This window comes from Artibeus jamaicensis, unplaced genomic scaffold (assembly GCF_021234435.1).
Source record: "Artibeus jamaicensis isolate MK-2021 breed Jamaican fruit bat unplaced genomic scaffold, CSHL_Jam_final scaffold_537, whole genome shotgun sequence".
Taxonomy (NCBI): domain Eukaryota; kingdom Metazoa; phylum Chordata; class Mammalia; order Chiroptera; family Phyllostomidae; genus Artibeus; species Artibeus jamaicensis.
In genome coordinates this window covers 14,343,841-14,367,124 of record NW_026522047.1, presented here as the reverse complement: position 1 = coordinate 14,367,124, position 23,284 = coordinate 14,343,841, and the positions used below count along the sequence as shown (strand labels likewise).

Below are 23,284 nucleotides of genomic sequence, written 5' to 3'. Positions count from 1 at the left end.
GCTGAATACTCTGCATGGTGTGGGCAGGTGCACTCATAAATCACCCATCACAAAATGGGCAAGCATGTTAAAAGTCTTCAAGAAAAAATATTCACTGAAGCCGAACACAGCCTCTCACAACAATGCCAGCTGGTACAGACACAGTTGGGTTCCTAGAACACTCACCAAGCAGGGGAAGCCTGTGCCACAAAGGGCCCGTGGTCCAGAAGATAGTTCTTGTTGTATATAGCACTACATAGAAATGCATACACACATCTAGTGCTAGATATATAGCTATATTGAAGTATTTATTTTACATTTTGTTATATATTATGAAACTTCTATGATACCATTGCTACATATATAAACATACATTTTCGTTGCAGGTAATCAATTAACTAATTGTAGAAACCATATTTTGGAGTTTAAGGAAAATATTCTACATTTAAAAAACAAAACTGAAAGAAATCGCCAGGAGCTGATGGAAGTCTTAAATAAAGTGAAGGATGACATTAGACAGAGAGAAAATGTATCAGTGAACTTAGGTTTGTGTTGCTTCTGTTTTTGTGCATGGTGGTTTGTTTCTTTTATGTTTTGTGTTTGGAAATTTAAATTTTATGCTGATTTTAGAACATCTCTCCCCAGTAAATATAATCAAATCAGTACTCATTCTTTTATTGCCAGACATGGGAAAATCAGGTAAGAGACATCCCTGGTACGTTGCCTCTCATCTCCACCAGGAAGATGGTCTTTCTGTGTTTTCGATCTCTGTGAATTGCACCACCATGCATAATCCATCCAATAGACGCAGCCAGAAACCACAGCATCATCTCTGACTCCTCCCTCTCCCTCCTGCATACTTCCGCATCAAGTCAGTAAGCAGTCCCGTTGATTTGTAGTCCTATATATCTCACAATCTGTCCATATTTTCCCTCACCATCTCTACTACCGTAGTCAGGCCACCCTCATGCTTCATCCGAATGATTGCTGCCATACTCCTATTTTCTCTCTCTGCAGGCTCCTTCCCACCTACCTATCCTCACTGTAGCCAAAGTGAGGACTATACTGTCTGGTAAATCAGCCTTCAGTGGTTCCCCTTTTCTTCAGAATGAAAAATCCTGCTGCGTGCTCCCTCCTTGTAGTCAGACACTCCCCCCACTCGGCCCTTGGAAACCACTGATGGATCCGCTCTTCCCACAGTTCTCCATTTTCCTGAGTGCCTCCCCAGTGGAATCACACATTGTGTAACCCTTTGAGACCAGCTTCTTTCACCCAGTGCAGGTTCTTCTGAGTGGTGTGACTAGTTGTTTATTGGTTTTTTATTGCTGATTGGCATTCCACTGTATGGATGTACAATGGGTAGTTTTTTTTCCTTGATCAATTGAGAGACATTTGAGTTGCTTTCATTTTCTGGGGTTTTTTTGGGGGGGTGGGGCGTGACTACAAATGCCTGTTGCTATGAGCACTCATGTACAGGATTTTTTGTTTGAATTTTTATTTCTTTAGGATAAATATCTAGAATTCATGGGCATTGGATACATTTATGTTTAACTTTATAAAAAAACTGCCACACTGTTTTCTGGATCGTCTGGACCATTTTGCACCATTTTGCACCGCCTGCAGAGATTGTGGGAGAGTCCCAGTCCCTCCCATTCACGATGGCCATTCTGATATCCCAGTGTCGCATTGTTTTAGGTTGCATTTCTCTAGTGTAATGATGCTGAACATTTTTACATGCTTATGTTCCATTCATGTATCCTGTTTGTGGAATGTCTCATCAGATCTTTTGTCCGAGTTTTAATGGGGTGGTTTGTTTTTACGTTGTTGAGTTCTGAGAGGGTTTTTTTTTATTTTTTTATTTTTTATTGGTTATGCTGTTACAGTTGTTTTATTCCCCCTTTCATTCTCCTCCACCCTACCCCCCCATCCCCACCATTACCCCCCCTTTAGTTTGTGACCATGTGTCTCAAGTCCTTTAGATTCTATATTCCCCATGCTATTCTTGCCCCCCCATCTATTTTCTATCTACTGTCTATGCTACTTATTTTCTGTACTTTCTCCCCCCTTCTCCTCCTCCCACTCCCCTGTTGCTAACCCTCCTTGAGATCTTCATTTCTATGTTTCCACTCCTGATCTAGCTGTCCTTTTAGTTTGCTTTCGTTTTAGGTGTGGTTGTTAATAACTGTGAGTTTGTTGTCCTTTCACTGTTCATGTTTCTTTAACTTCTTTTTCTTAGATAAGTCCCTTTAACATTTCATATAATAAGGGCTTGGTGATGAGAGGTTTTTATATATCAGGGATATATGTCAGATAGATATGTGATTTGGAAATATTTTTCCCAGTCTGTGGCTTGTCTTATTGGTGTCGCCTTTCAAAAAGCAAACCATTTTAATTTTGATGAAGTCCAGTTTATCACTTTTTGTATATATTGTACATTTAATGTGGTATCTAAGAACTCTCAAGAGTCATGAGGATTTTCTTTTATGTGTTTTTATTTTTATAGCTTACATTTTTGGTCTATGAAACCTTCGAATTGACTTTTATCAATAGTATGATGTCTAGGTTAAGGTTCATCCTTTTTCCTGTGGATGTCCAAGTGTCCTAGCACCAATTGTCAAAAATCTGTCCTTTCTGCATTGAATTGCCTTTCCACCTTAAAAAAATCGATCTACCATACTTGTGTGGGTCTGTTTGTGGATTCTCTATGCTGTTCCGTTGACCTGTGTATCTGTTTTCTTCTGTGACACCACACCACCTTTACTAACATATCATGTGTTATGAAATAAAGTTGTATAGCACGAGTCCTCCAACTTTGTCCTTTTTCTTCCTTCAAAATTGTAGAGGCAAATTCAAATGAATGGTACAAACGGAGTCACTAAATATTGAAGGAGCTACAAAATCATAAGGATACAAACTTCAATGACCTGATATTAAAGTAGCAAAACAGATGGATGTGTGATTCAGAAATATTTTCAGTTATGCTTCTTTATAGTATGTTTCAGTTACATATTATTTGGAACTGATAGTTCTATTATCCTCTGGTTTTGTAGCTCATAGTGCTAGACCTAAATACAGGAAGTCCTCACTTAACATCGTTGATAGGTTCTGCAACTTCAAGGTAAGTGATACATAAGGAAACCAACTTTACCATATGGTAATTGATATAAACAACAGTTAAGTTCCTACAGCATCTAAATCAATGGTAACGAAGGACATTGAATGGCATGATGTTATTGGAAGACCTGCTAGATTACTTTTTAAATAAATATGAATCCACTTCTGAATTATATTTTATAGTCTTATGATTTTGATGATTTACATTTAACAGTATTCCCCTTATGTATAAATATTAAGTTAACCTATGAATTAATTTATTAACCCTCTTTTAAAAACTTGTGCCAGAGGGGGGAAATCATTACAGTCATGAACTCAGAAGCCCTATTTTTTTCTCCCTTTCAGTTGAGAAGGAAGTGAATATATTCGATGAGAATGAAGCAGTACCTAATACATTTGAAGTCTTAAAGTCCTTCTTCCCTCATCTAAGGAAAATAGGCAGAATTTATCCTGATGTAATCATCAGCAAAGAGAAAACAGGCGGTGAGAACGTTAAAATTGGAAAATCAAATGCAGGTGTTTTGATCTTTGGGGACATGCGTTTAAGTTTTAAAATGTGAGCCATTAAAATGATACTCAGTTTGATATTTAGATCACCAGCCTATTTAGATCACCTGGCACTAACCTGGACCACCAGAAATCAGTATATTGTCAGGCGGAAAAGATAGCTTAGTAGATATTTGGAGACTTGAATTCAAATTCAACTTTAATACAGATGCTTTCAAAGTAAGTAAGTATAAGCCAAGCATATGTTAAGCATCTGCTCAGTGTTTGGTAGCTCTTTTCTCCCTTGGTTTTGATCAATCTATACTCATCTGGTTATCTTCTTATTTCCCCGTGTTTATGAGAACGAAGGTCTGCAAAAGCTTTGCAGAAGGGATGATTAAGCTCAACCTTGAAGGATGAATTCAAGCTCACTGTGTACAGAAGAAGAGAGAAAACATCTGAGTTAGAAGAAGGACATTAGGCCAACTCTCAGAAACTTTCCTATCTCACAAACCTCATTGATTCCAATGAGTGGGTCCTCCTGGGCCAGCGGTCAGCAAACTACAGACCTCAGGCTGAATCTGCCTGTTTTCAATACGATTTTGTTGGACCATAGTTATGTTCATTGCTTACTTGTCTGTGGCTGCTTAGGGACATGAATTTATTCCATCAAATCATTTGGAAATTACTTCATGAATTTTTTTTTGCACATGAAATTATTTCATAGTATTTTTCCTATTTTGGGTCCTAGTACCCCCTTAGGAATAAGAGGAGGGAATCAGCCAATGCATTTCATACCCAGTTAGAGGAACACCATAATAAATGCAGAATGTTCAGTTTCTTTTTAACTACATTGAAATTCTCCACCATGAGAACATCTGGGTGTCTATTTAATGCATTTCCTAACCATTCATTCACTGCAAACTGGAATTTCTTTAGGCAGAAAATGAAATATGTAATAAAAGCTAACAGTGGTTTGGATAACTTTTGTAAAACATTTTCAGGCACTATTTTTAGGACCACATAACTACCCAAGCATAGAAGGAAGCATAGATACTAACACTAACTTGTATTCTCCTCCATGGTTTAAAACGGCAACCCCGTGCTTGGGGGCTGCAGTATCCTTTGCTCTGGGTGTTCCCACTGTTAAGAGGGAAGATCACAGTTACCTGAAGCAAACACTGACCTCACTCATCTCCAGGATGACCCATGAGGAGGTGCAGGACTCCGTGGTGATCGTCTCTGTTGCGGATGTAAGTGGGAAGGGTCACTGGCTCTCCTTACTCTCAGTCCGTGGTCTCCATACTGACCACTGTTTCATTTCAAATTCTATCCTTAAATAGAAATTAAGAGAGCAGAAAAAAGTAACTCACGGGTGCCCTTTTTTGGATAGTAGACAATGTATTAATACTTTTTTGACACCACCAAGGAATTAAATATGTCAATCTAAAGAGTTTATTTAAATATCATGTTCCCATGTGGAGAAGTAAGGTGCCATTGTTAAATATGTACCTGGGAGCCCTGCATATTATATGGCACAGAAATTATATTTACAAACATAACATTAAAATTTATGCTATAGAAATAAAACCTGCCCAGTAAAAGGTTGGTATGGGAATCAAGAGATAATTTGTATTAAATAATAACTACCATTAACTGAGGGACTTCTTCCTATATCTGAAGGATTGTAGACAGTTTTTATACAAATTATGTATCACCTGCATGACATCCCTGTAAAAGAAGTCGCAATGCCCTGGTTTTACAAATGTAGAAATGAACTTAAGGAAGTAATTGGCCTAGTGATTAATAGAGCAGATACAAACCTGCATCTCTCCATTGGATCCCCAGATATTTCTGTCTTGCCTCTAGTGCCATGTAAACCTAGAAAGTACTATATAAAGTCTAACATTAGACACCCTTTTGGAGGGAAGTGGGCAACATATATCAGATTTAAAATGTGTATATACTTTGTCTCAGAAATCACAATTCTGGGAAGTTATTCTAAGGAGATAATCAGGCAAGAATTTAAAAATAAGCATTGCAGACCAGTATGAAAGTTTAGAATACAAACTCTGGATCTAAACAGCCAAAGTCCAAAGGCCAGTCTCTTCACCCCTGGCTGCTGGACGTGAACAAGTGCCCTCTGTGTCCTTCACTTTTCCTATTTGTAAAATGGTGATGATAATATTACCTTTGTCATAGGGTTGTTTCGGCAATTAAATTAGCTAACATATTTAAACTATTTAGCATGATGTGTGGTACATAGTAAGCATTCAATATGTAATTATTTCAAGGATTTTCAGTGCTATAAAATTGTAATGTTGGAAATAACCAAAATATCTACCGTAAGTGACTGATTGAATATTCATGTCTGCATTACCATGATCTGTAACCATTGAAAGGATGAATATATCCACTGACAAAACACAATGTCCAAAGCATACTGTTGAGTAAAAAAGTTATAAAACATTGTTTTAAACATATTAGCTGTGCAAAATGTGATAGGAAGCAGGAATGAAGGAAGATATACAGATACATGAAATGCATGAAGAAAAAACAGTGAGCAAATCTTGGAATGATATAAATAATGGTTTACGTTTAGATATTAGTATATAAAAACTACATATAAATGTAAGTTAATATTATATAAAATATAACATGCAATAATGGTTATCTCTGGATGTTGAGAGTTAAAAGGATATGTGTTCTCCTTTATTCTTTTCTCTATTATTTGAATTTTTATCATAAACATTCCTTTGAATGCAGAAAAACTCTAAACAAAACAAGCAACGTAAGAACTAATGGGAAAATATAAATAAAAGATTAAATATTGATAATTCTTCTCTCCAAGTTTAATTTCTTAATATTAGAAGCATATATACTTAGTCTCCAAAACCTTTGTCACTTTTTTCTGTGGCACATGGTTCAGTCTTTATTTGTTTGCTGCTGACACATGCGCATCTGCCTAAAATGTTCAGACCAGTGACTTTCAACCTTTTTCATCTCCCGGCTCACATAAACGAATCCCAAAGTTCTGTGGCACACCAAAAATATATAAATATATATTTTTGCCTATCTGACAAAAATAGGTATAATTTTGATTCATTCACACCACATGGCTATTGTTGTGTTGACTGTTGTAACTTTTTATTTGACAATCGAAGAGACAAGAGGTCAGTGCACAGTGCCCCTGACTAAATAGTCAGGTATTGCATGTTTTAAAACCTCTTGTGGCACACGGGTTGAAAATTGTTGATTTAGACCAAAAATAAAGTATGGGGTACAAATTATAAAATGGAATATGGAATGCTTAAGAAGTATAACTTTAGTACTTTTTTAAAGTGTACTATGTTTCAGCACATAGCAAATAACTGGTGATTTAATTTATGGCCATCTTAAGAACCTTAGGTACTATAATAGAGTTATTTGCATCATGCCTGATATTTTTAACGAACAGCCTAACTGTATACACTCAGAATTGCCTTTCAGAACTCACTGAAAGGCAGTGGTGACACTACAGCTTTCACTACAAGAAACATTTCCAGAATTTTATATCGGGAACGCTTGTGGGCCTTGAGGCTGCATCTTGTAAATACCAGTGGTTACCTAAAAAAAATCATCTACAGGAATAAACCACTAAAAGCTATTTACAGCTGAATGTGTCATCTAATCTAAGCACAGCTTTCAATGAAGAGTAAATACACCAAGTTCGCTGATAGAAGAAAATCGGGAGGTTAAGTTGAGCAGTCCTGTCTGGAAAGATGTGGAGTGATTTCAAAGCGAGTTTACTGTCACATGATACTCATAAAATGAAGATACCTTCCAAAAAGCAGTTCTTTGAAATAAGCCATCCAGTTTTTAGGGCAAAACTGTTTTAGATGCATGGCTTTTGTAACCGCTGAGTTTTAAGTGTAAATAACACGGAGAGATATTTCACACGGTGACAAAGGGAGAGCGAAGTATTTTCCGGCGGATCTTTCAGACCCCTGGGTTGTTAAAATTCTTCATGGAAAGTGAAACACTAGAAATGATTAAGACGTGATCACATTCCACCCAGAGATTAGATTTACATGTAGCAAACGTGAATTAATAAAAGTATGAGGCATGCTTAGTTTCAGTAAAATATTTTTCTCTTTGTTTAGAGTAATGGAGATTATTTAACATCTGTTGTCGACATGATTACAAAAAAGTAAGTACTGTTGGATATATTTTGGATATATTTTTAAATGGTTGTTAGAATTTTTCCTATACTATTCTGTCTGCCCAATTATTTTATTGTTGATCACATTTATTTCATTGTGCATCAGCACAGAAAGAGCCTGTAGTTCTATCTAAGACCTGATGAAGTACATCTTGTAATTTCCCCAATTTTGTAGGTTATCTACCTATTAAAGTCCATATTTTTCCATGGGAAAAACTAAAATCTTAAGAACTTTACACTAGCAATAATTTTCACTTTGAAAAAATTTATATTTTTTATGTCATTATTGTTATAATATCTATTCTCCATGAAATCCATTGTCTCTTGTGAGAAGCCTACTAGCTTATCTTGAAAACATCTTGGGTTCCTTACTGGACAAAGTTACTCGCACTGCTTCTGCTCACAACCTCCTGCTGTGTGCAGCGCAGCAGGCACGAGCACTGGTGAACCAATGTGAAGCTGTTTGTCAGGCAGACGCTGTGGAATGAACCCAGCCCTCCAGATCTTCCCGTTCCAGTGGGTGGTGACACTGGCAAAACCAGATCACAAGGAGCCTAGTGTTAGCGTGGCGGTTGGGACAGGCAGTTTGAGAACACGTAGAGAAGGAAGGAACTCACTGTACCTGCTGTTATCAAGGAGCACTTTCTGGGAAAGGTAACAATTAAGCTAAGTCAAAGGGTGGAGGCAGATACTCTTCAGGCAGACGCAGGGAGAAGGAGATGCCTGGCAAACAGAATTGCCTGAGAAGGAGGAAAGGCCCAGAAGGAAGCCTGCTAGATTTTTGGAAATATAAATATGCCCCAGAATGTGGGATTTGTGTATTTTATTTTTTTGATATGTCTGTCTCTAATTCATAAAAGACATATTTTGATGAAAAACTATTAGTTTTATGATATTGATATCATGTATCATGTGAAATAATTCAAATCAAAAATATTATGTGGACATGCATAAGAAAATTCTTTCCACTGATTTTTGTTATTTTTGGTACATCAAATATTCAATTACAAGCCTCCATTTACTTCTGTTTATAGATTCAAAAAGCAACTGAAGTCTGGATCCTTAGAGGTCATTTCAATACCTCAGTTTTTTTATCCAGACATGTTACATGCCAAGCACGCACCTGAGGACTCACAAACGTTTGAGAGGTATGACTTGTAGAAAATTGTAATTTAGCCTAAATTACCTGTAAAAAGGCAGGTAATTTAGCCTTTTTTTCTTTGCTTCCTCCACTTTCCAGTGTATGTAAGAAAATATACCTTACATATTCAGAAAAGTCATTGTAAGAATAAAATATGATAGCCACACCTGGCTGGTGTGGCTCAGTGGGTTGAGTGCCAGCCTCTGAACCAAACAGTCACCAGTTCAATTCCCAGTCCTGTCACATGCCTGAGTTGCAGGCCAGGTCCCCAGTAGGGGGTGCACAAGAGTCAACCACACATTGATCTTTCTCTCCCTCTTTCTCCTTCCCCTCCCCTCTCTCTAAAAATAAATCTTTTTAAAATGATAAATCTTTTTAAATGAAATCTTTTTAAAAAGAATAAAATACAATAATATTTATGCAAATATTTTGAAAATTTAAAAGATATATCTTTATAGTACTATATATCTCTGTACATACAATAATCCTAAATATATGTGGAAGATTATTATTGGTTGGTTATAAATGTGGTAGATATAAAAGAAATATAATCATTTGGTTCCTCAAAACTTAATAGAGCAAATGACATATCTGAATTCAGAAAAAGATCTTATCCCACAACATTTATTAGCTCTTTTTGCTTACAAATAATAAGTAGTAAGTCAGACTCCGGAAATCTCTTAAGGGTTTCATTTTGCTTTTTAATTAATGGCCCACACCATCCCCGGTGTTTAGAGTCAGAATTCTGGGAGTCACTCTTAACCCTTGTTTTCCCATCTGCCCTTTATGCCTGTCATCATTTCTCGTTTTGAATCTTTCTCCGTATCATCACTCTGATCCCTTTTTCTCTGCCTTGGACCTAGTCCAGACCATTCCAGATCTGTTTGCTTCCCCGAACTGTAGCCTATCCTCCAATTCATTTCCACACTGTAGGCAGAACAATCTTTTCATGTGAGATCAAGTCCAAAGTTTCCCACACGTCATAAAATGTCCTCGCTGATCTGATCTCTGCCAACCATCCCGTCGGCAGTTTCCCTTCCGTCACCTCTCCGTGCCCTGAATCTCAGGGGGCTGCTGTGTCACACGTCCTGTGCCTGTGCAGGACTGTCCTCAACACTGAAGGCTCCACTGCCTCCCGCTCCACCCTCCCCATCTCATTGTAAATCATCATGGGCAGTATCTCGACATAGCTCTATGTTGTTGCCCTGGTTGTATTATTTTTCTACCTTCCTTGCTAGGTTATGTGACCCAGAAGGGCAAGAGCTGCACTGTGTGTTGGTGTTTGTACCTTCAGGACCTGGCCTACTATTACACTAGAATGAAGTTTCTTTATACTTTCATTTAACAAGACCTAAGAAAGAATATTAACTTTATTATATAGATCAAAACTTAACAAACCCAATTTAAAATAAATAGATTGTGTTTATCCTAGTTTAGCAATGGCAGACATTGTCCACTGAATAAAGACAGGAAACTTGTGAGTGTAACTTCAGTATAATGTCTACAATTTTATTTAATGTAGATAGTGCTCTTTGTTAGCAAAGTGTGAAAATAGTTTGTTTTAAGTTACTGAAATGTGCTTATAAGCAAAAATTAAATCATCATAGTAAATCTTAACAGATTTTATTACTTACCTTTAGTTGGCGAATCAAACAAGTATTGGATTTTTGTTTTTTGATGCTGTATGCCCAACCCAAGGCCATGTATTATTTACAGGTATGACCTTGTACAAATAGAATTTAAAGTGGAAATATTGTGTTCTCCCTCCTTTGAGTCCTTCCTTCCTTATTGTATTCCTCCACTTTACTTTGTACTCAGAAAATAGAAAGCACTCACTATATTAAAATACCAAAAGCAAGCATAAAATTGATCATATATTAGTCCTCTTGCTGAAGTCACTATTATGGAAGAAATTAAAGTTACCGGAAGCAAACTGAAAAGAATTTACCAACTCAGAAAAAAATAGAAATTGTACTGTCTACATGTCTTTGCTCACAAGTTTACTGGGTGAAATACATGCAATTTGAGAACTTATTAAATGTCAGATAATGTATGTGCTTATCACTGCTACCCTACATTGCCTCACATTTTAGGAGCAACATAGTTCTACAGTGACTATACTGTATTCATGAAATAAATCGGTTATGTATAGTTTGCACCCTCTAAGTTCCTGCACACTGTTAAGTAATGTTTCCCAACAGCAAGTGTACACTCACTTCATGAGACTGTGCAGCTGTGATGAGAGTTTGAGGAACATCATTGGAGAACAGACAGAGTTAGGAAAAGGCCTGAAGCAACGTCTTCTCTTTTATTGGAAGAAAATCAGACATGTAAAAAGGACACAGGGACAAAGCCAAAGGGGGGGTAGGATCAAGGGTGGGAGGTGGGGATGGCTGGGGTCGGAGGAAGTGGTGGGAGGAAAATGGAGACAGCTGTACTTGAACAACAATAAAAAAGGAAAAGAAATAATCCTTCTTGATTCCTAGTTAGTGACAGTGAAATGGAAATGTGAGATCCAGCCAGTGAATTCTTATAAATAACACAGTTCTATTTTGTGCTCTGGTAAAGTGCCTGAGGACTTCCACATTCCTCTACTAAATCATTTAGGAGACCCTCTGAGTCTATGGGCTGGTTACCCATAGTGTGCATTCAACCAGAGAGGAAACATCTAGTCCTATTCCCCTTATGGAAAACTGTCTGGGGGCTTATTAGCACCCCCTCTAACCAGCTGGCCATGGGGGAGAACACCAGCTCCTTGCATCTCCTCTTTGCCAACCACAACATCTGGTGGTGGACACAGCACTTGCTGTCTCCACACGAAGCCAGTTGGTCTTGAACTGGAAACTGAAGTATCTGTGAGGATGAAAATGCACTCAGGTACACGGAGTCCGCCAAAGAGGATTCAGAGTGAATGTTGCATGTTAGCATTTAGGAAAGAAAGAAAGAATCTCTTTTCTTAGAATCAGAAAATGAAAATTGACAGACAGTAAATACCCTCAGGGAACTGAACTAAAAAATGCTATTATTAATTACTTCATAAAAACATCATTCAGTGTAATCTATTGAAAGTATTTTCAACTTTCAAGCTAGTATAACTTTTTCAATGGATGCATCAAAGGTGCTAATGCCTTCTTTTTGTTGTTTATTTTTTGTCCAGCTAGAAGATGATATCATAGCCAAAAAGATGTACTTTACAAAAATCACAGATTTTGTGCATTCTATCGCTTCAAATAACTGGTTTTATATTGAGTTTTCAGTTCTTGGATTTATAGGTAAGCAATGGATCTATTTTGTGGGTTCCACCTTCTCAGCACATGGTAACCTTAAAAGTTCTTAAGAACTTACATGCGTTTGTTACTAAATGAAAAGGAATGGAATGATTGCTACAAATATGCAGTTAGTTTAATATTAAAATCATATTCAAGGATCTGAATTTCAGAAAATGTATTTTTAAACCGAAAAATTTTCTGGATAGACAACATAAGTAAGCAGATTGACATATGCGTTTAAAATTTACATAAGTGGTGATGTGATACACCCATTCCTGTTCTTTACATTTTTGTCCTCCAAACAAGACGTTGAAACTCTCAGCATGTTTCTTGATGTGCATTTAGTTCATTCCTTCTCACTGCTGCACAGGTGCCACCTGACAGTCCCTCAGGCTCATCCATTCCCAGATGCGTGGGCCCTGTGGTTGGCAACTCTCTGCCACCACAGAGCAACGACGCGGTGACCTGTACGTTCCCTGGAGCAGGGTCACCCAGGGCAGAAGCAGCTGGGTCTCTAAGTGCTGCCAGATCGCCTTGCCGATAGGCCGTACAGCTGAGACGCCCATACGTGCTGGCAAGTGCCTGCTTCCCTAGGTGCTTGGTAAGGTTTCATTTCAGCCATAAAAGAAACTCTTTGCCACTGGCAGGAGTGTAAGCATTTCTCTGGTTGTTAGTAAAATCCATCTGCTTTTCGTACACTTACTTGACCACTTTCTTTCCCAAACTTTCTGTAAAGTGGTATGGCATCCAGTTTTAAGGCCCTGAAGGTTTTTGCTCAGCTTCAGTTAAAATGGGAAGAAAAGTGATAGGTAACAGTAATACCTGATGAGACACTTGCAGAGGAAATCGTTTTGTTGATATATTACTTAGCAATTTTTAAATTCTTTATATCTTCCTCAGCAAAGTCGGGTATGTGAAGGATAGAGAACATTCACTTTCTGATCACCACAAGGGCACTACGTACATGATGCTGAACTCATCATAAGCTTAACTTTACAGAGGCCTTATTTTTTTATCATAATAACAGTCCTTTACTCAATATTTACCAAAAATATGGGCTTGCCAAATAGGACTTTACAATACATCATGCTCACAGAAGATTAGGAAAACATAAATAATAAAGCAGATATTTCCATCATTAAATCACTTGCTCTGATTACTATATAGCATTTAGCTGCGCAGCCTGCTTCCACCCTGATACCATGCTTGTCGAATAGTCAGCTGTGTTTTACACTGTTCCACTAAAGTGAGCCTTTCCCTGAATCTTGTAACTTCAATGCCATTTTAAAATTAAAGGTGCAATGTATTAGAAAAAAGTAATCGGATGTAATGAAATCATACTTTAAAATATAGCAAAATTTTAAGAATCCTAAGTATAAAAGAAAAATAACATTCTTACAAAACAATGCTCAGATATGGAAATATTGAAATAATACCATCATTAATAAAAATTAAATATTTGATAGCCTGATAAAATTTATAAAAATCAGATTACAAATCACAGTTTCTGGACAATTATATGAGAGTATAGCCTCTACACCTTTGATTTTATTGACACAGCCTTCACTCTCATTGACAGTTGACTCTTCAGTTAATTACCAACACTTTCCCGAAATAAGTGCTATTGTAGACCTGCCTCATACCGCACTCCCCAGAAGTGGTAGTTCTGAATAATTAAGCAGATATATTACTTTGCTTTATTATCCTCCAACTTTATTAATGCTAATTTCCCCCTTTATTAATGACTTACTCTTTATGCTATTATATTTATCTCAAAAATGTCCTTGCCCCTCTGCCCTCCTCCCTCCATCCCGCCCCCATCTCCACAGTCAGTCCCCACACCATTGTCCACGTCCATGGGTACTTCATATATGTTATTTGACTAATCCCTTCACCTTTTTAATTTTTAATTGTATTTTTAAAATAATCTTTAATACATTTTTGCCTTTCATGCAAATAGAATGAACAAGTATATATAAGAGTTATGTTATGCTATGTAGTATAAATACTTGAGCTACTTGGACTTGTTTACTTTTTCTCTATAGGAAAGCTATTTAAATCTGAGGACTTGAATGATTTTGTGCGTTTTTTCTTAATGTTCTACAAAGATAAACCTATAGACTTACTACTGGGGGACATTTTTCAGGTGAAGATGTGCCACCCAGGAGAAACTCCTGTGAGTATTTCCTTACTTTGTAAATACCAAATATTTTAGGAAAATGCTGTCTAATATAATTCCCTAAACTTTGTTTACCAAGCCAAATATGATGAGTGCATCAATTTTTTAACTTCCAATATTGTAAAATTTTACTGACACTTCTACGTAGTAAGTGAAGTAATGAGAGGCCAACGTGCAGTGAAAAGTGGGAAAAGGGGACAAAAAACAGTGAACAACCAAACAAAAACAATGTCAGTCATAAATCTTAACATGCCAATATTTACATCAAATAAATATAAATAGCTATGATATACCAACTAAGAGACAGCTTATCAGAATGGATTAAAAACACTGTGCAATTAAATCCTATCTACATTCAGTTTAAATACAATATAATGCTTTATGTAAAAGAGGGAAAAAGATCTTCCATGCAGACACTATGGAAAGGAAATCTGTAGCAGCATATTAATATCAAAATCGACTTCAGAACAAAAAAAAAACCACTGACTCGGGATCGAGGAGGATACTCCACGCAGACGAGGGGGGGCGCACCCCACCGAGACGACGGAACAGCGCTAAGGGTGTGTGCAGCGGGCACCAGACGCTCATCCTCGCAAAGCAAATGACGGGGCTAGAAAGAAAGATAGTCTGCATGTCAGTCCTGGGTAGACACGCATTCAAGTAAGCCTACAAAGTTAAGAATATCATGCGTAGAGATTGGAGATACATTTTAGTGAATTTTCTATAAACACAGTATATAAAGTAAGTTCCAGATAGCGATCAGAATACTTTCAAATGTTTTTAATAGAAGTAATGCCACAGGTCCTTTTATTTTTAAAGAGATGATCCAAATCTTTTTCCATATTGGCTCTTTGTTTCAATCCTACACTTTTTACCATTTAAGAAATGAGAGGTGTAATGTAGGAATTAACGAATATGGGAAGAAGGATAATGTAGTCTGAGGGAAGTGGGCAGATAGAAAAACACTAAAAACTTGATTAATTTTTGGAGTAAAGTGAAAGTGAGAGGAAAATTATACAGTATCCCTCCACCCTCCTTATTTGCAGTTTCAGTTTTCACGGTTTCACTTATCCGAGGTGAACCACAGTCTAAAAACAGTAAGTGGAAAATTGCAGAAATCGACAATTCTCGTTTTCAATCACCTGCCATTCTGTGTAGTGTGGAGAAACCTTGTACGGGCCGGATCGTCCAGCGCGAAACGTGCGCCCTCCTCCCCCAGCGTCTCCACGCCGCGTGTGCTTCCTTCGCGCCGGCCACTTAGTCGCAGGCTCGGTTACCAGACCCAGCAGGGCACTGCGGTGCTTGTGTTTAAGCAACCCTCGTTTTACTTAACAACGCCACGTTCACTACTCTACTCCAGTCCTGTGTTTTGCTGTGTGTAATGCACTCTTTCTTGCCCGAGTTTTTGAGGGAAAAGTAAGGATGTGCATTATACGTGGGTATAATTACCACATACCATGGGTATAATAATGGGCATAATAATCCCACGTATTAGCCCACACAAAAGTGTGGGTGCATGCTATACACAGCAGTGCATTATACATGGCAAAAGTGGCATGTTGTGACAGTTTTTCTGTTTTTAAATTGTTCGTAACCTCTACTGTGTCTGATTAATAAGTTAAACTTTATCACAGATATCTATGTAGAGGAATAAACACAGTATGTAGAGGGGTTTAGTACTGTCTGTAGTTTCAGGAATCCACGGGGGTCTCGTGCAGATGGGGGGTTGGTACAATAGTAGACATTTTCTCGGACAGAGTTCATGGCAATACTTGCTTTAACTAAAGCCCTTTTGTATCTCAATTCTTTTGTTCTATTAGCCTTATGAAGACAAAGCTAACAAATAAATGTTTTGTTTGAATTTAAAAATATTAATAGAGACCCCTGGCAAAAACTAACATCATAAAAAAATTGCCATTAGTAAGTGCAGTAAAAAGGAGCATTTGGGTTTTAACCAAAGATGGTTGTTTTTCTTTGTCCCCAGGAGAAATGTGCAGAACGAAATAAGCAAGTCCGTATCCGATACAAACCTTCTCTTTTCCAGCATGTGGGTATACAGTCATCATTTCCTGGAAAAGAACAATATTTAAAAGTAAGATTTTAAAATGTAATTTGAGAAAGAAACAATGTTTTATGAACTTATAAAATGTTACTTAGAAAAGGAGTGATAAGAACATGAGAGAAACTATAAAACATGGTGCTCTCAACACAGTTCATCTCCTGCCAGACCCGTGCGTCATGGGGACCAGCCGCCTGTGTAAGAGCCAGGTTATCTCTACCAGTTAAAAAAGTCCAGTCTGCATAGCCTGTTTCCAGCTCTGCAATTCAAACAGTGAGACTAAAAGAGTGTTTTGAAAGTCATAATAAAAAAATCATTATTTCTCTAATATTCAAAATTATACAAGAATATTACAAAAATAAAACACCCTCACTATTTATTTAATTCAAATGTATTTTCATTCTTATTTCAAGTCACTATTAGGTGAACAAAAATTCAGCATTGTTTGGTTTTTAGTCATTCGTAAATTCACCATTTTTGGAAACGAAGTGTTATTTACAGTGTTATTGACTTAGCATCTTGGTGGGGTAAAGAAGCAAAGACTCGGGAGTCAGAACAACTAGTCTTTAGTGTGGTCACCTGCGCTTGTGCTGCTGGGCAAGCCCTCTGAGCTCTCCTCGCCTTTTATGAAACTAGGAGTTTAAATGAGATGATCCTTAAGATTTCTTCTGCATTTGAAACACTGTTGACATCTGCAACACAACAAAGCAGGTGGTTGCTTTAACCCACTGTCAGTTGAAATGAGGGGAAGGCACACCTGTACCCTCCCATCCTTTCATCCATTGTTTATTACCTGCCTCCTTTCCTCCTTTTCTTCTCCATCGCTGCGGATTCATCGCACGGCACTCTCTAGAACGGTGCCTGCAAGCATAGCATGAACTCAGTATATGTAGGCCGTCAGCTATCAGGCAAGGTGGAACTCCAGATAAAAAGTGTTAAACTACACAGTCAAGTGTCTGGAATAATGGAAATTTAACTGTTATGAATCTTTATGCAAAAAGTAACACCATCAAAATACGTGAAACACAGCCGCAGACGATGCAGATTGATCTATGCTGTTCTGTTTGTTGGTACTGTTAGAATGCGGTATTTTTCTTACATTGGCATATATACATGTTTTTTTGGCCAGATAAGCTACTTTAACCTTACCTTTGTAAATTCACAATAGATTAAGCAGCAGGTAAGTCTAATCACTAATTTTTTTATGTTACACTCATAGCTTTTTTCTTTTTATACTCCATACAACATAAGACAGATAAGAATACACAAACTAGTGATATGTCATGTGATTATATTTAAATTATTTTTAAAATTTCTAACAGGATATCTACTATTAGCAGTTTCATAGTTCTAACATCTTTTAAAATGATCAGAATCATTCTTGGAAAAAAGTGCCTAACAAGGATTAGACTATTTCTCAACCTTCTTCACAGTGGATAAGAGACTTTATCATATTTTTTAAAAGTTAAACCTTCAAGGATAAACTGGTAAGTATAAAAATTAATTTTAATATAAGAAAATTCTCAGATATTGGTTAATTTTATATCCTTCTGTTTATTTTTAAATTTTGTGCAAATACCTTTCTGATATACTCTAGAATTCTGTTTTAGAAGAATCAATCATTATTTCATTTTCCTTTTCTATCATGTACTGTAGAAGCACATGTACAATGAATTTGGAGACAATAAATCAGAGTTTTCTTCAGATCAATATAACAACATGGGTGAACCTCTAACACATTATGCTAACCGAAAACAACGTCGGATGCAAAAGGCTCTACACTATATAATTCTATTTGTATAAAATTCTAGAAAAAGCAAGTTCAGCGATCTCCACATGATTTTAATTTGTGTTTCTTTAATGACCAATAATGCGGAGTACCTTTATATATACACATTCATGTATATATAAATGTAATAATAAAATATGTATTTTAATGAAATACATGTTTACGGAATGTATACTTGTGAAATGTGTATTCAAATTTTAAAAATTGGGCCATTTGCCTTTTTAATTCTGAATTGCAATATTTCTGCTTATAGTCTGAACACTAGTCTTCGCTATGGCTTGAGCTTTCACTTTCCTAAGTGCTTATTTTTTTTATCCTTTCCTGCCATGTTACATGCTTTCTCAAGTATTTAGTGATTTATGGCTATCTGAATTTTAGTGAGCTTATAGGAAATGTTAATATTGGTCGATTTTGAGTGGTGGCAATACGGGTAAATTGTGTCCTCTTCCTCTGCCCACCACACTTCACGTATCCTCCTATTTCTTTGTTAAACAGTAAAGGATGAAGGAGGCCTCCTGGGAGGTTTTGGCACGTGGATAGAATCTGTTGGTTCGCGAACTATGTCCAGCCTTTGGCATCTCTGAACGACACTGGAAGAAGAGCAGTTGCCTTGGGCTACACATTAAATACATTCTGACACACAATCACATGTATCTCATAATGTTTTAAGTAAATTTATGATTTCGTGTTGGGCCACATTCACAGCCAGCCTGGGCTGCATGCGGCCCCTGGGCCACAGGTTGGACACCCTTGTATGAGAGGCCAGGTTGCTATTGTTTCACATTTTGTGTTGTTTTATTTTTCCCCCCTAGTGGTTTGAGTAAAGGGGCACCAGCATCAGAATGCAGAGCGTGCTATTCTGGGCAGAGGTGCGCAAGCGCCCTGCTCTGATCATAGCAGACGCCCACCCAGCTTTGCTTCAGGAAGACTAGGGGTGTGCGCGCTGCCTGGGCCATCAAGTCCTGACACTGGCAAAAGATATAATTCTTAAGATGTAGGAAATAATGTCGGTTTCAGGGGTGGGCTGCGGGTGCTCCCGACATAGACTCCTATTTCATTTCCCAGTGCTCACCCCAGTTTAGCTCCCATCTTCCCCCAAATCGGCCATCTCCACTGTCGCCCTCTGTCCCCAGGTGTCTGTTCACAGATTCCTCATCTGCTCTCTGTAGCCCTTAGTCCTCCATCAGACCTGCATCTCCCATAAACTTGAGAGCCTCTTGCATCCTTTACATTGTTCGGAGTTATACTTTTTTTATTTACTTACTTTCAGTGAGGTCCAGCCATCCATCACCTTGAACTAAGAGTTAGGATAGTTCATTTTTGTTCTTAAGAATTTTTAATTTTATTGAGTAAAACAAGATTTATTTACATGGCATCAGAGAGATTAACCTCATCCTTTTTCCTTTAACCAGGACCAACACTTATGTTACTATGTTTTCCTTAATATTTATTCCTTTCAGTCTTTTAAAAAAACCTTTGGGTAAAATTTGTTCCCTAGCCACTTAAAATTTTATATTATACTTCTCATACAAATTCTTTTTAAGTGTAAGATAAAGTATAGCTTATTAAACAGAATATAATTTAGCTTATCTCTATTCATCCACCTTGCAGTTCAAAAATAATAAAAATTTATCTCAGCGATAATTTTTTTAGTTTCTGAAATTTAAAAATTTTGCCTGTTTTCAATTTGAATGTTCTTTGTCACCTTATGTTCTACATCTATGACAAACTTTCCAAAATTTCTTTTAGGAACACCTAAATTATTTCAGTATTAATAATTTCTGAAAACTCAAATGAAATGTAATATTGTAAAATCCCGTTAGCTGACAAACAGTGCAACTTGTATAGCTTGCTTGTGCCCCCTCCTACACGAGAAGCCATTGTTCGTGCCCTGCCATGCAGGGCGTGGGGCAAAGTGTTGCCATGTGTTAGAGGAAGGGTTGCCACATAAAACAAAGGACTCCCGTTCACTTTGCATTTCAGTAATGACCGTTTTGCGTGTGTGACACATTGTTTTGTTGTTGGTGGTAAATCTGATAAGCACTGTGGGAGGTGATGGCCAGGCTGGAGTAGCGCTTTAACGGAAGCAGTTAAGTTTATGCCCTTGACTTGTATTAAAGAATGACATAAGGGGACGTTTGAATCTTTTTCAAAATTGTTAATGTTTTATGTATCTCTTTTTTATGCGAAGTCACTTGGGACTTTTTTGTCTTAGAATTAATAGTTAGAAAAAAAATCATCTTTGCTAGAAAATTGTCAGGATTCCGTTGGTCCATTATGTTTTTGCTTTTTGCTTTTTCCTCTTGATATAAAATTCAAAACTAATTTTACAGGAAATGTATTACTAATATTATATTCACAACATAATTTCTCAAGTTCTCACATTATATTTAGTCTCTTATTTTCTTTCCTATATTACTTTTAAGATTATTGTGTTTTCATGTTCCTACCCTGAATCTTTATTTATGTTTTAAATTATAAAAGTAAAATAAAATGGAGGTTTAAAATATTTGTATCTTATTCACAACCGTTTGTTCGGCTGTGATGATAGTCTGACAACATGGATTTCCCAGGCCTGCTTTCAATCATTTACCACCACCTTGAAATGAAAACCGACATTATTTTGTACATCTCAAGAATTATATCTCTTGCCAATGTAAGCTCATCTTAATAGGTACAGGTGGTACCAAAAGGAAAGAATATTATCAAGTAATTGTCATGGAAATAATTACATCCTTGTGCATATTTTAGTTCTACATGTTATGAATTTATTTTTAATTTTTTATTTTTTCCAATTCCAATTTACATTAAATATCATTTTGTATTGGTTTCAGGTGTACAGCCTGGTGGTTAGACAGTCACACACTTTACAAAGTGTTCCCCTGACATTTGCAGTACCCACTGACCCCACACATAGTCATTACAATTGTTATTGACTGTATTTCCTGTGCTGTACTTTACACCCCCATGACCATTTTGTAACTGCCAGTCTGTACTTTTTAAATCTGTTTACCTTTTCCACTTGGTCCCTCAAAGCCCCTCCCTTCTGGTAGCCATCAGTCCGTTCTCAGTGTCTATGAGTCTGTTTCTGGGTTTTTTTAATTTATAGTGTTGTTCAGATTCCACATGTAAATCCAATAGTATTTCTGACTGACTGACTGACTTATTTCACTTAAAATAATACCCTCTAGGCACACCCGTGTTGTCGCAAATGCTAAAATGTCATTCTTTTTTATGGCTGTGTAATATTCCATTATACATATGTACCAGGGCTTTTTTATCCACTTGTCTATTGATGGGCACTTGGGTGACTTCCATTTGAAAGAATATATGCACCCCTATGATAATTTTAATTTCAGGGAATATGAAGCTAATAACCATAACAAGAAAAAGCTCTATACCTTGGAACCTCAGAAACCGTGCTTTCTAGTGGCATCTTTCAGACGTTGTGATAATGAAAGTATATAATTATGTAAAAAAGAAGAAAGCAATGAACAAACTAGTGGAACTGACAGCATTAAACTACCTCTTATGGCAAGAAAAATTAGAACATGCATTTATGATGTACCCTTAGTGTTATAATTTAATATAAAACAGTAAAGTCAGGGGAGTTTTTAAAAATTAAGAAATTTATTTTGTTGATTTAGTGATGCTGTTCTATAATAGTGATGCTCTCATATAATCTCAATAAATAGCTAAAAGTTCAGAACTTGACATTGTCACAGACAGGTTCTGTGTGAATTGGTGTTTGCTCTTAGCCGCTTTGTTAAGACATGTAAAGAAATAGAAAGCACAAACTGAAACAAGTGAGGGTCTGACAGCCCATAATATCTTCTTGTCTTTTAAATAAATGTATTTAAAACTATGAACTTACCCCTAAAGGCCATTTGAGTTTGATATATATATATATTCTGATAGTCATTCAGTTCTAAAGATTTCATACTTTCTCTTATTATTGCCTTCTTAACTTATGGGTTATTTGGGAATGTTCATGGGTTTTTAAAAATATGTTGGTTTTGCCATATTTTATTGTTGATTGCTTATTAATGACACCGTTATTAGAGAATTTTGTGCAATGAAATTTGAGAATTGTTACGACTCACATTTCGTACAAATTTGAAAAGCATGTGTATGTACTCTGCATGCATTTTAAAGGGGTCCCTTTACAGTGTGTTGCACTCATTTGTTTTTATAAATGTTAGTTTTGTGCTCTAAAAATGCCTTAAAATATTCCTATTTATGGGGTACAGGGCTCATTCATATCAGGCTTTTACAGTAAAGTCTTTTAAGTCCTTACTAATGTTTGTCCACTTGATCCATCAGTTTCTTATAGGAGTCTATTAAAATCTATTCTTATCGTTCTATTGAGTTTTAGTTTATTGTCAGAAATAATAAACTTTTTTATCCTTCATCAAATATGAAAATCTTAATTCATACTGCTGTTTTATCCTTAAGTACCAAAATTTCACGCATGAGCCTCAGTGTGAAGTGTAGGACATACCAATGTATAGAGACCCTGAAAGATGAACTGTCCATATGTGTCTGTTTCATTCTCTCCTTTTACAGGAAGTTATATATCAAAGCTGGTGGGCAGGGGAGGAGAAAAAAAGTAATTATATGTATGTTACAAAAAATTAAGTTGGACTTAAAATTTTGAATTTTTAAAATTAAATTTGCCAGAGCATATTCCAGACTAATACGAAAAATTAAAGCTAAGTCCAGGTACAGCATTTCTCGAAAAGATGGCAACATTCTTTGAAATAGTGTTTACTTCGACTCCTTAGCCTACCATCCAAGACTCAAACGAGATAGCCGAAGGGTTGACCGTAAACTGGAACACTCCCCAGTAATAAAGGACACTCTCCGACATCACCAAATGTTACTGAGAAGTATAGATGATTCCAAGGGAATGCTGCTTTGGCATTCAGAAAGAGGCATTTGAGAGTGGCAGACGCTAGAAGGAAAAAAAAAAGTTAAAAGACAGCCTTAGAGATCCAACCCAATACTGCTGTCCTGAACGAAATGATTACAGAATAATTGTTTTGGCACAAAGCATTTCTAGAAAAT

At 36.7% G+C, this 23,284-nt stretch overlaps 1 protein-coding gene across 1 annotated transcript; it reads left to right on the top strand.

The window, feature by feature from the left end:
• Positions 1–357: 357 nt before the first annotated feature.
• Positions 358–16,473, top strand: MGAT4D (MGAT4 family member D). Its single transcript, XM_053658097.1, has 9 exons — positions 358–524; positions 3,439–3,576; positions 4,699–4,832; positions 7,722–7,768; positions 8,815–8,928; positions 10,562–10,637; positions 12,079–12,193; positions 14,236–14,366; positions 16,354–16,473. Exons 1-9 carry the CDS (start codon positions 461–463, stop codon positions 16,471–16,473), a joined length of 939 nt encoding a protein of 312 aa, XP_053514072.1. The 5' UTR covers positions 358–460.
• The last annotated feature ends 6,811 nt before the right edge of the window (positions 16,474–23,284 follow it).

Bases quoted from the DNA above. Each gene is read 5' to 3' on its own strand.
- MGAT4D (XM_053658097.1), top strand. From the start codon at position 461: ATGGAAGTCTTAAATAAAGTGAAGGATGACATTAGACAGAGAGAAAAT. The intron at 8,929-10,561 runs GTATGACTTGTA...ACTTACCTTTAG, and splicing joins GACTCACAAACGTTTGAGAG to TTGGCGAATCAAACAAGTAT. The intron at 10,638-12,078 runs GTATGACCTTGT...TTTTTTGTCCAG, and splicing joins AGGCCATGTATTATTTACAG to CTAGAAGATGATATCATAGC.